The 13,386-nt window shown below is 49.0% G+C and overlaps 1 protein-coding gene across 3 annotated transcripts in view; it reads right to left on the bottom strand.

Annotated features, from left to right (window-relative positions):
• SLC39A11 (solute carrier family 39 member 11) overlaps positions 1-13,386 on the bottom strand; it is a 170,029-nt gene that overhangs the window by 135,793 nt on the left and 20,850 nt on the right. For 2 of the 3 annotated variants that reach the window (XM_006094914.3, XM_023759051.1), the window contains exon 4: positions 1,884-2,042. The exons of the other annotated variant lie outside the window; for it this stretch is intronic. In XM_006094914.3, coding sequence (XP_006094976.1) covers positions 1,884-2,042 — 159 coding nt within the window. The remainder of the gene's footprint in view (positions 1-1,883; positions 2,043-13,386) is intronic. 3 annotated transcript variants of the gene reach the window in all.

The raw sequence follows: 13,386 nt of genomic DNA, 5'->3' as shown, positions 1-13,386 counted from the left end.
GTTGTACTGATGTAATACTAATATGATGACTAACAGGAAAGATGAGAGGCCTTGGGGAAATATGCCCTTGCCTCCTTCCCCACCCCACCCACCAGTAGCAAGTCCCTCCTTTAAACTGAAGGTGAAGGCTCCCCGCCTACCACCATCCTTAACTTCACAGAGAAGCAAAACTGCAAAGATCATCAAAATGTCAACATCTTTGACATATTTTTCATCAAAATGTCAACATCGATAGCTGGTTGGCATCCATTCTGTTTCTCCCTCGGGTCATCCTTAGGGAGGGATACTGGGCTCGGGCTGGCCCAGGCCTCCCCCGCTTCCCCCGGCCTCTTGCCAGCTGCTTCTCAGGCCAAGCAGGGTGCACGCTCCCCGCCCACCCCCCTCTCCCCCTTTCATAAAGACTCCATTTGGCAAAGCCGCTGCAAATCCCTGCCAGCTCATTAACTGTTACTGCGGGAGCCTCCTCTGCTTTATTCCCAGATAAATAAATAAAAACCAATACCCAGTTCAGAGAGATGTTTGATGCATCCGCGGTTAACGAAGCCACAGTGGCTTCCCCCGGACAGGCTGTGATGAGTAAAACCCTTTTCATGAGCCATATTTTGCTTCGGCTCCAAAAGGGGGACAAATAAATCTGAAAGGCTGAGTGAAGGGCAGGGGAGTCAGAGGACAGAGTCCCATTAACCGCGTCCTTCCCGCCCACCCGGGAGTCCTGCTGCCATCAGGGCCTGAATCTATGAAGATATCCAGGATGGGCGGCCCCGACAGGCAGTGGGACCAGTGAACGGCCAAGGGCAAGGGCTCCAGCCATCCCTCTGCCCTGCTGGACCCGGCATGCTCACTTCTCCGAGGGAAGCAACACACAGGCCGACTCACTTCCTCTCACCCATCAGACTCCATGCACTGGGTGCTCAGCCCTGTCTACCGATGGCAGCACATGACAGCCCAGCTCCAGCCAATGGCCTTTGTCACAGTCTCATGGCCTGGCCTCGACTCTCTCTTGGGGGATCCCAGCCAGACTTCAGGCTGCGGTTCTAACTGTGCTTCTCCTTTTTTTCTTTTTTTCAATATATTTTTACTGATTTCAGAGAGAGGAACAGAGAAGGGGGGAGAGATAGAAACACCAGCGATGAGAGAGAATCACTGATCGGCTGCCTTCTGCACACCCCACACTGGGGACCGAGCCTGCAACCCAGGCATATGCCCTGACTGGGAATCGAATCGTGACCTCCTGGTTCATAGGTCAACGCACAACCACTGAGCAACCCTGGCTGGGCGTTACTGTGCTTCCTTAGACACACTCGTTCCCCAAATCCAACCCGCCAGCCCTATTACAGTACGTTACCAGATTTTTAAATTTTGACTGTGCAGCCACTAAAGGGAGTTAGCCTCGAGTTATAGGAAGGAGAAATGGAGCTAAGGGGCACGCCACCAGTGACTGGCAGAAGTGAGCTCCACCCAGAGCCCGGCTGCCCAGCCTCCGCAACTCCTCCTCCTATTCATAGGCCCTGTGGATGCGATGCTTTGTCACTGGTCTTACGCCATGGTCGGGTGTGTTGTCATCTCCCCGGTGACATCATAAGCCCCTTAAGGGTCAGGACCCTGATCCTGGTCACTCACTTCTCCCAGTTTCACATACACGGCGCTGCACGGTGGATTGTCAGCTGCTCTCTATATTTATAACGAAGGCTGACATTTGAAATCCGAACTTAGCAAAACGTAACCACGGGGATGATTAGTCATATTACCAAGAGCTTCTTTCCTTTTAGGGGAAACGTCAGATCCAATTCCTCCACATAAAAGCCCTACACGGTCTGCAGCATCTATTCCGGAATCACTGGCTACCGACAGAGGGAACGTCACGTTTCAGGGGTGGTACTCACCAGCTGAGGCATCAGGACGTCGGCCAAGTAGACGAACGCAGCACCGAGGGTGAAGCCCACGGCCACGGGGAAGAAGGCAAAGGCACCGAAGCCCCCGGAGGACGTGGCCATCTCGACCGCTGGGGCCAGGAGGGACCAGTAGGAGGCTGCCAACATGACCTGCAGAACCACAGTGAGCAGCAGACCGTTAAACCAGCCAGACGCCTCCCGAATGCGGCTTCACTTGCTCTCCACGGCCCAAACACAGCCCGACGATGTCACATGGGTTAGGCCTTTAATCCTCCATGCCAGGTCCCATCCCAAACCCAAAGGCCACCGTCAGAACTCCTGGAACTGATGCTGCAAGAACTCAATTTGGGGCAGAAATGGCATGGACCTTGGAAGGAGGGAGTGTGGTTTGCTGCCATCTAACCTCTATTTCAATGATTCTCAACAAGGGCCATGTTGCCCTCCAGGTGGCATTGGGCAATGTCTGGAGACATCTTCGGTTGTCAAACGAGGGGCATCGAGTGACTAGGGGGCACAGATGCTTGTAAACGTATGTAGTGCACAGCCCCTGACAACAAAGTCCCTGGCTCCAGTGAGAGGAACACAGCTGTCCTGTCCTAGCTGAACACTCCAGGACACTGCATTATAGGACAGAAGTCTTCCTTATGTTCAGTGGGAATCTCTCTCCCTTCCACGTTTACCTACTAGCTCTAGGCCTGCTCCCTGGAGCACCAAAGAATGGTCTTTCCTCTGTGAGAGGTGACGGCCTTTGAAATATCAGGGGACAACCAGTGAGAGGATGTCAGCGTAGTCCTGTCAATCTTCCTATCATAGAAAAGGAAGAAGGGAATGAACATTTTTATTGACTTCAGAGAGGAAAGAGGAGGGAGAGAGAGAGATGGAAATATCAATGATGAGAGAGAATCATTGATTGATTGCCCCCTGCAAGTCTCCCTACTGGGGATCGAGCCCAAAACCCAGACATGTGCCCTGACCAGGAATCAAACCGTGAGCCACACTGGCCGGGCGGGAACGAACATTTATTGATCACCTACTATTTCCGGGGAGCACGCTTCACATTGGATATCTTCCCTTATCATCACAAAAAAGAGGTAGATACTGTTTCCTCTTGCTATTTGTAGATAAAGAAACTGAATCTCAAGGTACTAAGATAATCTGCCGAAGGTCACAGAGCCAGTAAGTGGCCGATTCAGGGAGCTCAGCAAGCAAGGACCATGATGGCCTCAATGAGGGGCCGGACACAAGCGAAGAGGGAAACGAGGCTGGAGCCAAATCTCAGGGAGGGCGACTCGATAAAGGAGTCTCCAGCGTTGAGCAAATTAAACACGCACCCGGCCATCTACTCCCATAGGTGCAGTGGCATCTGGCTGGAGTACTCCCACTACGATGACAGTCATCACCGACACGCAAAACGTTGAATGGGTTTCTTAAAGTGACTTAATTATGCCTTGTCTTGAAAAAAGACATCTGCATCATCCATCTCCCAAAAAACACATGCAGTGACAGAGCCAGGTGTCACAAGAGTGACAATGAAGGACAAATCCCTACGGAAAGTGACTTCCCTCCTGCCAGCCTCAGCCACACGCAGAAGCCTTAGTGCCACTCCCAGAAAACTGCCAAAGCTTCAGGAACTCCCAAAAAGAAGGAAAATGTCTTCGCAGTTCAGCTCCCCGAGACTGTGGAAGGAAGCCGTGGGCTCGTTCTCCAGGCCACGGCCTACTCCGTCCCTCCCCCAGGCTGTAGTCGCACTAGCTTTAGAACCCACAGTCCTTGGTAGCTGCCATTCATGGTAAACTCCCCACCGAAGACGACCTACCCAGCTACCTCTCTCCCATATCCCCACCATCAACAAATCTAAAACCGTGATCCAGGTAAGGACACTCACTCATCTCATCCTCCAACCCCTCCCCACATTCCATCCTATCAACGTGACTGCCCCACCAGACATTCAGGGGTGCACCCTCTCCCCACAACCCCCCCTGCCCAGCTAGGAATAAGGGTTACCACACCGAAAACAGGAGACCGTGAATGTCTATGAGCTGCATGGGAGTGACCCCCATGCTCTCCCATCTCAGCCCAGCCTCTTCCCAGCCCCATCCATCCCTCACCCCCTGGCTGCTTCTACCAAAGCCTGTCTTCCCCAAATTCCTTCACAGGAGCCCCCACATCCATCCCTGCTTCTGGGGAAGCTGGCTGGAGGCCACCTCCCAGGCAGTTTTCTCAGAAAGAGACTCAAGGGTGTGTTTTCACAGGTAAAAGGCAGTAAGACAAGTCGAGAACAGGGGAGAGAAAGGAAGGGAATCCCCGGGGGGGGGGGGGGGTGAGAGAGGATGCGGGGAGCAACGGGTCACAGACCAGGGGAGCAGGAGCTGAGAGGGACAGGAAGGGGGCTGAAGGGCTCCTAGGGAGAGCGAATGGCAGAGCCCTGAGAGGTCCCAATGTGGGACAGGACTCTGCACTTCCGGTGGGAGACTGGTAACAGGGGTTCCCGTGAAAGTGGGGAAAGCAAGAAAGAGATACCTTTACTAACTCTGGAAAACACAGCAATTGCACAAGAAAGGAAACAAAGGAATAATATTTACAGTTTTAATCATGTAAGCTATTTTATTTATTAATTAATTTGATTATTTCTTATGGAGATATATATATCACACACACATATCACATACAATTTGCCATTTTGAAGCCTACAGTTCAGTGGCATTAATTACATTCAGAGTGCTATACAAACATCACTATTTCCAAACCTTTCTCACCACCCCAAACAGAAGCCCAGGAACCATTAAGCAAGAATGCCCCATCCTCCCTTCCCCCCAGCTCCCAGAACCTCTAACCTACTCTCTGCCTCTATGAACTTGCCTATTCTCGAGCGTTCGTGTACGTGGATAATACAGTATTCGTCCCTTTGTGTCTGGACCGTTTCTGCAGAGTGTCATGCTTTCGAGGCTGACCCATGTTGTAACATGCGTCAGGACGTCAGAAAGTCATGAGAGATGTCTGCGGCTGAACAAGTCACAAGGTGGCAAAGTTGTGCATACAGTTGAGATTTGTGGAGACCAAACGCTGAAGAAACAGTTAACACGGCTGAGAGGCCGGAATCGGGAGGGGAAGGTCAGTAGACTCTGGCTTCTGTTATAAACCCGGCAGAACAACCTGACTTTTAAACTATACAAGCATATCTTGGGGGGGTGGGGGCGCGGAGAGGGGGTTAAATAAACGGATAATATAATTTGAAAATATACAAATATATAGAAGTAAATGTTATCAGGAAAGTTGTAATGTAATTTTCTTAAATATGTATTTTTATTGATTTCACAGAGAGAGAGAGAGAAACATCAATGATGAGAGAGAATCATTGATTGGCTGCCTCCTGCACACCCCGCACTGGGGATCAAGCCCACAACGCGGGCATGTGCCCTTGACCGGAGTTGAACCTGAGACTCCTCAGTCTGCAGGCCGACGCTCTATCCACTGAGCCAAACCAGTGTAATATAATTTTTTAATGGTTACAAGACCCTGATTTCACAGAGAAAATTCAATGGGGGAAACGCTGCCACGTACAAGAACTCAATTTCCAGAAATGTTTCTGCCTGATAATGGGACACCCACCTGAATGGTGTGTTTTTAATTTTGTTTGTTTGTTTGTAGTTGGTTTTTTTAATTCTTTATTGATGATAGTATTACACATGTCTCCTTTTCCCCCCATTGACCTCTGCCAGCCCACTCCCGCCCCCCAGCACAGGCCCTCCCCGAATGGTGTGTTTTTGTTAAAACTGCCTAAATCACAGCCTTGACACCAGAATATTGAAAGGGACTGGAGGAGACACTTAAAATCAGCAGATATTTAAAAGCTCTGAGAAAAAATCCCCCATTTCCCTTCAGTAACTCCCCAAACCTAGCAAAACTCATGTGCTCCTTTTTCTCAAAATACCGTGCAAAATACCACTGGGATCCATACTTCAAAATGCTATTAATTTCCCTCTGGTGTCAGCGGTACCAGCACAGAATAATCAGGGACGATCAGCTAATTCCCTAGCCTACAGCACGCAAACCTTCTCATTTCTGCTTAAGTGCTCATTTGGGGGCGATTTCAGCTCTACAAATATAAATGAATTGGAGAAGAGTTCCTGAAGGAATACATCCTCATGTTTGGGCATGATGGGGGCAGTTAAGCATTTCTTTTATGATAGTAATGACAGCGTAAAAGTAGAAGAAAATCCAAGCAACAAAACAAAATTTCCCTCTTAATAAAACGGGGAGAGAAAAGCATTGCACTCTGATCACTAGCAACACACTGAGCATCAGTATCCGTTACTCAATGACACTGTCGCTATGGACAAGGTGCATGCAAGTCTACAGAGACAGGAACACAGAGTTCAAAACACAGAGGCTGCTCGGGTGGGTCCTCCGTCAATGTTTGTTGAAGCAAATGAACGTGGACTCTACCCCCAAGGCCAATGTATAATTAAGGAGGAGGCACAAACTTGCAATCCATACAAATCAAGGCAATAATTACTCTGAAAAGTACAGAAGCCAAGTAATGTATCTAATTTGGCCTCCAAATCAGATATAAAATTAATTTGTAGAAGTCAATTAATAGGTACTGAATTTGTGGCTATAGCTCGATCAACATTATGCTGGATTCTAGGGGGCGGAGAGGGAGGAAGAGGGATACAAAAGCTGATCTGGCTCCCGCCTTTGAGGGCCTGGCTACACCCCATGATAAGAGAGACTATAGAGATGTGTGATATGACCAACAGAGAAGGCACCAGAAACCACAGATGAGAAAGGCCGTGGTCATTCCATGTAAGGAGATGGCAACGCTGTAAAGAAAGAACATCGGAGAAAACATGGGGAAGAGCTCTTGACAGCTGCACGTGGTCTGGAAAGAAAGGAGCCGAGAGTCTGGCCATTCTTAAATGCTAAGTGTCTGCGGTGTTAGACAAGCATAGAAATCCTGTGCAAAAGGACCTCAGCCTCCACTCTCAGTGGCCACAGGTCTTTGCTGGTGAGGCCCCTGCCCATACTAAGTTCCCTAGAGAAAGGACCATCACCCAAGACATACCTAGGCTTCAGACATGTACTGACCAACAAGCGAATTCTAACTTCCTCTGCGAAAGCAAAGGAAAAGGGCTAAAAACGAGTTAGCCATCAAGTCCAGGCCAGCTCCAAACCTGACCTCCCTTTCCCAAGTGCAACTCAACTCAGGAAGTATCTACTCAGCGGCTCTCGTGTGTGAGATGTCCACCTGGACTGGAGCACCGTTGGCAATGATGGCAGCTACACCCAAAGTAGGAACGTCAAATACCATTTAGACTCTTTGTGGAGCTCGCCATTCCTCTTCCAAAGACCCACTATATGAATGATGGAGAGGGGCGAGTATACTAATTATAATGACTTCAGGCCTTGCAAGGTAGGTTCACACTAGCTAGAAGCCAAAACCATTAACTCCATGTAGTCTAAAAAAAGGGGGGGTGGGGGAGACACCATTTTCACAGCTGGTCACCAAGAGAGTGAGAACATGACATTGCCCAGAGCAACCTCTCCGTGGCACCCAGCCACCAATCCATCAGCACCCTCACAACTTCGGCCTGTTGACAGACAACTGCACCAGCTGGTCAAGCCCTCCCCACCCAACACCACCACCCACTCATGCTGATCCAATCTGTCCCCGATCTGGCTGCTAAGGAAACAGCCCCTGCTAACATTTGGAGGAGGAGAGAAGAGTGAGCCCATTGAGAAGAAACTCAAACACCTGGGAAGAGCAGCGTTTACCCCGCTTCGCTGATCTCCCTCCAGAGAGGTGACAAACCACCAAACCACTCGCTTTGTGACTCTTTCTGCTCAGGATCTCCATGCTCAAGGAGAAGAATTTTATCTCAGATGAAATCATGTTTCATTTTCACCCTCATGAAAACAGGGATTGTCAAAGCGTTTTCTGTCCTCACTCACCTGAGGGATGCAGGTGACACCCATCAATTTGGTGGCAGGGATCCTTGGGAGACAGAGGGCAAGAGGTCAGAGTGATGGGACACAATCTCAACAAGGGACTACAGCCCGGCCAGCATGGCTCAGTGGTGATACATCACAGTGGGTAGAAGGCATGGCTACCTACCTCAGATCTAAGCTCCCCCACTTCAGGCTCCCAGCGGGAGACCCTGGGTGAGAGAATCGTCTCTCCAGGGCTGCTATCTATAATAATAAAAGGGTAGTAAGCCAGGGGGGAGGTGTGGGGGAGCCAGCCTGGTCCCCAGTACCTGTGGGCACCTGGGGGAAGTCAGCCCAGGTCCGGATGCCGGAGGAAAGCCGGTGCCAGCAGCCGGGGGCGGGGGGGCGGAGGAAAGCCTTCTATTGCATGAATTTTCGTGCATCGGGCCTCTAGTTTCTTCATAAGGAAAATGGAAATAATAATAGAAACGGTGGCGCTCGTACGTAAAATGAAGTTAATTACAATAATAACCTTTACATAAAGAATGACCATGTGCCAGAACTTTCTTAATCCTCCTAACATTAAGGGTCAGGTATGTCACCCCTACTTCACTTATGGGGAAATTGAGGCACAGAGCGGTTAAGTAATGCACTAAGCCATACAGTTAGCAAGCGGCACAGCCAAGATCCAATCCCAGCCAGGGTGGCTCTTGAGTCCCTGCTCTTGACCTTCTGACCTTCCCAAGGTGATGCTCATCGCCTAGAGTCCTTATAAGGACGAGGTGTAATAGTGCATATAAAATACAGTAGGTCCTCGGGTTACGTCGGCGATCCATTCCTGCGGCGCGACGTAACTCGATTTTCACCGTCAGTCAGAACCCACCTACATAAGCACCTACGTCACTCACATGGAGCACATACACAGCAGTAATGAAGTGAAACAGTAAAAAAAAATTAAAAGAAAGATAACAATTCCTGACCTTTACTTGTGGTAAATAAATAGTAAAAAACATAAAGCACATATGTACGTATGTCGAAATGACCGAACTTTTTTTTTTTAATAAATAAATGGGAGATGGCGACATAACCACGAAACGACGTACGTTGAGTCAGGCGTAACCCGAGGACTGTCTGTACATAGCACAAAAACTGGCCTGAAGACTCTATAAATGCCAGATACTAAACGTCTCTAGTTCCTCACTATTACTAGAGCAAATGCTATGAGAGAAAATAACCAAACAGGAAAAATGAAGGGTTTCAGAAGGAACCCCAGGAATTCAGGGAGGGAACACTTATAAAGAAAAAAAAAAAACAGTTATTAATGGGAGAGGGATAGGAATGCATGAAAGAAATCTATGAAAAAGGCCAGAATGCTGGAGGGGGAAAAACAGGCAAAACAAGACTTTTCAAAAACTGAAACCATGAAAACAAGAAAAAAAGAAACATTGGCTCTTTTTATGGAGTTAAAGTCAATGCAATTTCCCACCATGCAGAACTCAACAGCAGAGCGATTATGAAATAACAAGCAAAAAGGGAGGAAAATGAGAGGCTCGGTCCAGGAAGTCCAAGAGCCAACTAATAAGACTAATAAAGAGAGAACAGAGGACCCGCGGGGGGAACTATTAAAGGGACATAAAGCAGCACTCGCCAGAGCCCAAGGGCATGGGTTTCCAAATCAAGGGATTGCAGGATAAAGTTATTTAGAAATGTGGGGGAAATTTTCTCAAGCAACGGACAAATGGTTACTTCCAGAAAAGAAGATGGGACCATGGGGGTGGAGCGGCTGCTTTTTTTCCCCCCTGTGTAAGCCTTTTATGAACATTTGCTCTTTCTAGATGGTGTCTCTCTTACCCTGATAAATATAAACCATGATTCAAAATATAGAGCCCAACTTAAGTACCCAACAAAAGTCATTAGTGAAAAATATCACGGTCACGGGTGCACTTTAGTGTAACCCAGTTGTACCTCAATAAAGGTGAAAACCAGTATGGTGGCCAGTTTGTGTGATGAAGTGCCACGCATCCACCAAATAAGAAAGACTGCAGGACCTATGAAGGGAAGGAACATGTTTTCAAACATGATGTGCGGTGTGATTCCATTCTTTTAAATTATACATAAACAAGGAAGTATATAGAAGGTCATGTGGAAAAGATAATCAATTGGGGATGACTAAGAGGGATCTAAAACCATAATACCCAAGTTCACTGACTTACACCAACCCCAGAGTCCTCGTGTGTCCTACACCATATTTCCCTTGATGTCAGATAATAATCAAGATGTATCGGGGTTCTAGCTGGTTTTGCTCAGTGGATAGAGCATCAGCCTATGGACAGAAGGGTCCCGGATTTGATTCCTGGTCAGGGCACATGTCCGGGGTTGCGGGCTCAATTCCCAGTAGGGGGTGTGGGGCGCGTGCAGGAGGCAGCAGATCAATGATTCTCTTTCATCATTGATGTTTCTGTCTCTCTCTCCATCTCCCTTCCTCTCTGAAATCAATAAAAATATATATATTTTTTAAAGAGATGTATTGGGCATTTACTAAGTAGCAACCACTATGCTAAGTGCTCCAAATGTACTTATTCGCCTGCACAACAACTCTGTAAAGGAGACAATTATCTCCACTTTACAGATTCGGAAACTGAGGCTTACACAGTCTAAGGAACGAGCCCCAGCTCACCCAACTAATCAGCTGAGAAACCAGGATCAAACCCAAGCAAGGTGGCTCCAGGGCTCATCAGAACAGCAGAGCATGTGTCCACCAGAAAAAGACCCGGTCCCTGGGGGCCCAATGCCCCTGCCCTTGGCTCACCTCAGCCGCTGACAGATTGAGACATTTCCTGGCATGACCACATCCTGAGACGTTCATCATAATTGGGGAAATTATGCTTCGGAGATGTAATGAGCTTACATTCAATTAGTTTCTTCCTTCATTGGGAGAACCAGAAGGACCGGCTTCCTTATCGACTCAGTGGGGAGGGCTTTCTTGCTGCCTGTTGGCTGAGATTACGTTCGGATGTCCCAGGGATGGAAACCGGTGCGCACACAAGCTCTGGAGAAACTGGGTGGGCTTACAGGCAGCCAACACCAAGGAAACCTCTGTCGCACACACCACGCTCATTCGACACTAACTTCAAAAATATTCCCGAATATCCACTCTGTTCCAATACCTGTGCTGGGGGCCAATGCTCAACAGTGAGCAAGACAGCCCCTGCCTTCTAGATGCGTCTAGTTTGGGAAGGAAGAAGTGAGCAAGCAATTGGAGTCCACAGACAACAGCTACACAGAAAAGCATGCAGAGCTACAGGTGCTTGTCAAGGTGGGGAAACGAGATGTTCCGTTTCTTTTAGGAGAAAACTCGGCCACATTCCCAGGCAGATGCAGCAGACAACCCCCGAGGCTTTGGGAACTGGGTCCGTGATAAGAAGGCCAAGGTGGAATACGCGATAAGGCAAACTCTCCCTTCGCCAATCTACTTCCCAACGCCACCTACACAGCGGCAGGAGCAGTCCTGCCCCAGCCAGTTGGGTGCTGGCTCTCTCCAGCAGGGAGGGGCTACCCTCTCCAGGGGCCACAGGAGATGAGGTCCCACTTAGGGTGCTCCACACTGATTCATGATAAGGGGTGGGGGAGTGTGAAAATATTTAGGTACACTAAGGCCCTCAAAGAAGGCACAGACTTATAGAGAGTAGGACTCATCCTCCTCTTCCTTCCATCCATCCATCTCCTTCCACCCATCATCCATCCATCTACCCATCCATATCCATCTATCCACCTCTATTCATCCATTTATATCCATCCATCCACCCATCCATCCATATCCTTCCATCCATCTATCCATCCATATCTATCTATCCATCCATCTCCATTCATCCATCCATATCCATCCATCCATATCAATTCATCCATATCCATCCATCCACCCACCCATTCATATCCATCCTTCCATACATCCATATCTATCCAACCACCCACCCATCCATCCATCTCCATTCATCCATCCATATCCACCCATTCATCCTCCATTCATCCATCTACCCATTTGAACATTTATTTGTTCACTACATCAAAAAAAAAAAGTATTGTGAGCCTCCCACATGTCAGGAGTGCTTTCCTAGCACCTTTACTGATTCACTCCTCTGAAGATTGCAATACCCAGAACTCCCACCCCTGCCAGGACACTCTCTCCTCCTCCGTCCCTTTATGGTTCTCCATCACACTTACCTCTGTCTGACATGCTGTGTGTTTTATTGTACAGGTTGCTTATCATGTGACTCTCTGCTAGAATGGCAGTCCACGAGGACAGGAATCTCTGTTCGCTGTTTACAGCATTTTAGCCCCAGTGTCTAAAACAGTGCCTGCCACCGAGGGGTGGGGGGAGGGTGCAAGAGGACCATGGGGGGCCCTTCTTTTCCCCACCGCCTTACATCCCATGGCCAGGTCAGACAAAGGAGTCCGTCCTGGAACACAGCGCAGCCTTCATCCATCATATGCAAATAATGAAAACCTACAGCTACGGGATCATCCTGAGGGTCAGGTGAGGTGATGGATGGGAGCGTGCTTTGGAAAATATAAAGCAATAAACCAATGTCACCTAATAATATCTGGGGCTCATGAGCCCATCAGAAGCAAGTGTTCCCTGCAGTCAGCTTACGGACGCCCCCACCCATGGATGTCTTCATGCATAATTGTAAAGGGCTCCGCAAATTCAAACCGGTAATCTATTTACAGCCTGGACACAGGCGATGACTCTGTGCCCCTTCCTCCTGCCTTAAATACGATACTAATCTGTTTCCCCTTGTCTGTGTGTTTAACAGATATAAATTTTTTCCACCGGCCCGGGGAACTAACTCACTTAGCCCCAGGGCTGTCGTGGCTCATTTCTTCACACGAAGACCAGAGCTTCAGAAACAGAGAGGTTTCCAAAGAGACGCTACAGGAAGGGAAAGAACAAAATCTGTGCGCAGGTAAGTGCTGAAGCTCCGGGGGCCTGGGGTTCTATTCTGTCAGCTGTTGGGCCAGTCTGGGAAACAGGGCCCCCGAGCCAAAGGCAGATGCGGGATTAGAAGTCAAGGCCGCCTGCCCTGGCCGGTTTGGCTCAGTGGCCAGAGTGTCGGCCCTCAGACTGAAGGAACATAGTTTCAATTCCCAGTCAAGGGCATGTACCTTGGTTGCAGGCTCAATCCTGGGCCCTGAATGGATTTCTTCCCTCACTCCCTCCCTTCTCTTTCCCTTCCACTCTCTCTAAAAATCAATGGAAAAATATCCTCGGGTGAGGATTTAAAAAAACAGCGGTCAGGGCACCCTGAGAGCACAGACCAGCTCCCACTGCAGCTATGACGGCATCTGCCTCCCTGTGTGCAGCCCCTGCCCCGGAGGGCACAGAAGATTGGACAGTGGGGGCCGGATTTGTCCTCCCACTATTCGCAGGAGGTAGGAGGGGCAGGGACTTCAGGCTCCTTGGAGGTATGAGAAGCCCAGAGGTAACAGGACTTGCCGCTAATCACAGGGATTGTAGGCAGCTCAGCCAGAACTACAACCCAAGGGCCCCGCTCCCTGTCTGAGCCCA

Source organism: Myotis lucifugus, unplaced genomic scaffold (genome assembly GCF_000147115.1).
Source record: "Myotis lucifugus unplaced genomic scaffold, Myoluc2.0 scaffold_146, whole genome shotgun sequence".
Lineage (NCBI taxonomy): Eukaryota > Metazoa > Chordata > Mammalia > Chiroptera > Vespertilionidae > Myotis > Myotis lucifugus.
The sequence above is the reverse complement of the archived record's forward strand: the minus strand, read 5'-3'. Positions and strand labels throughout refer to the sequence as shown.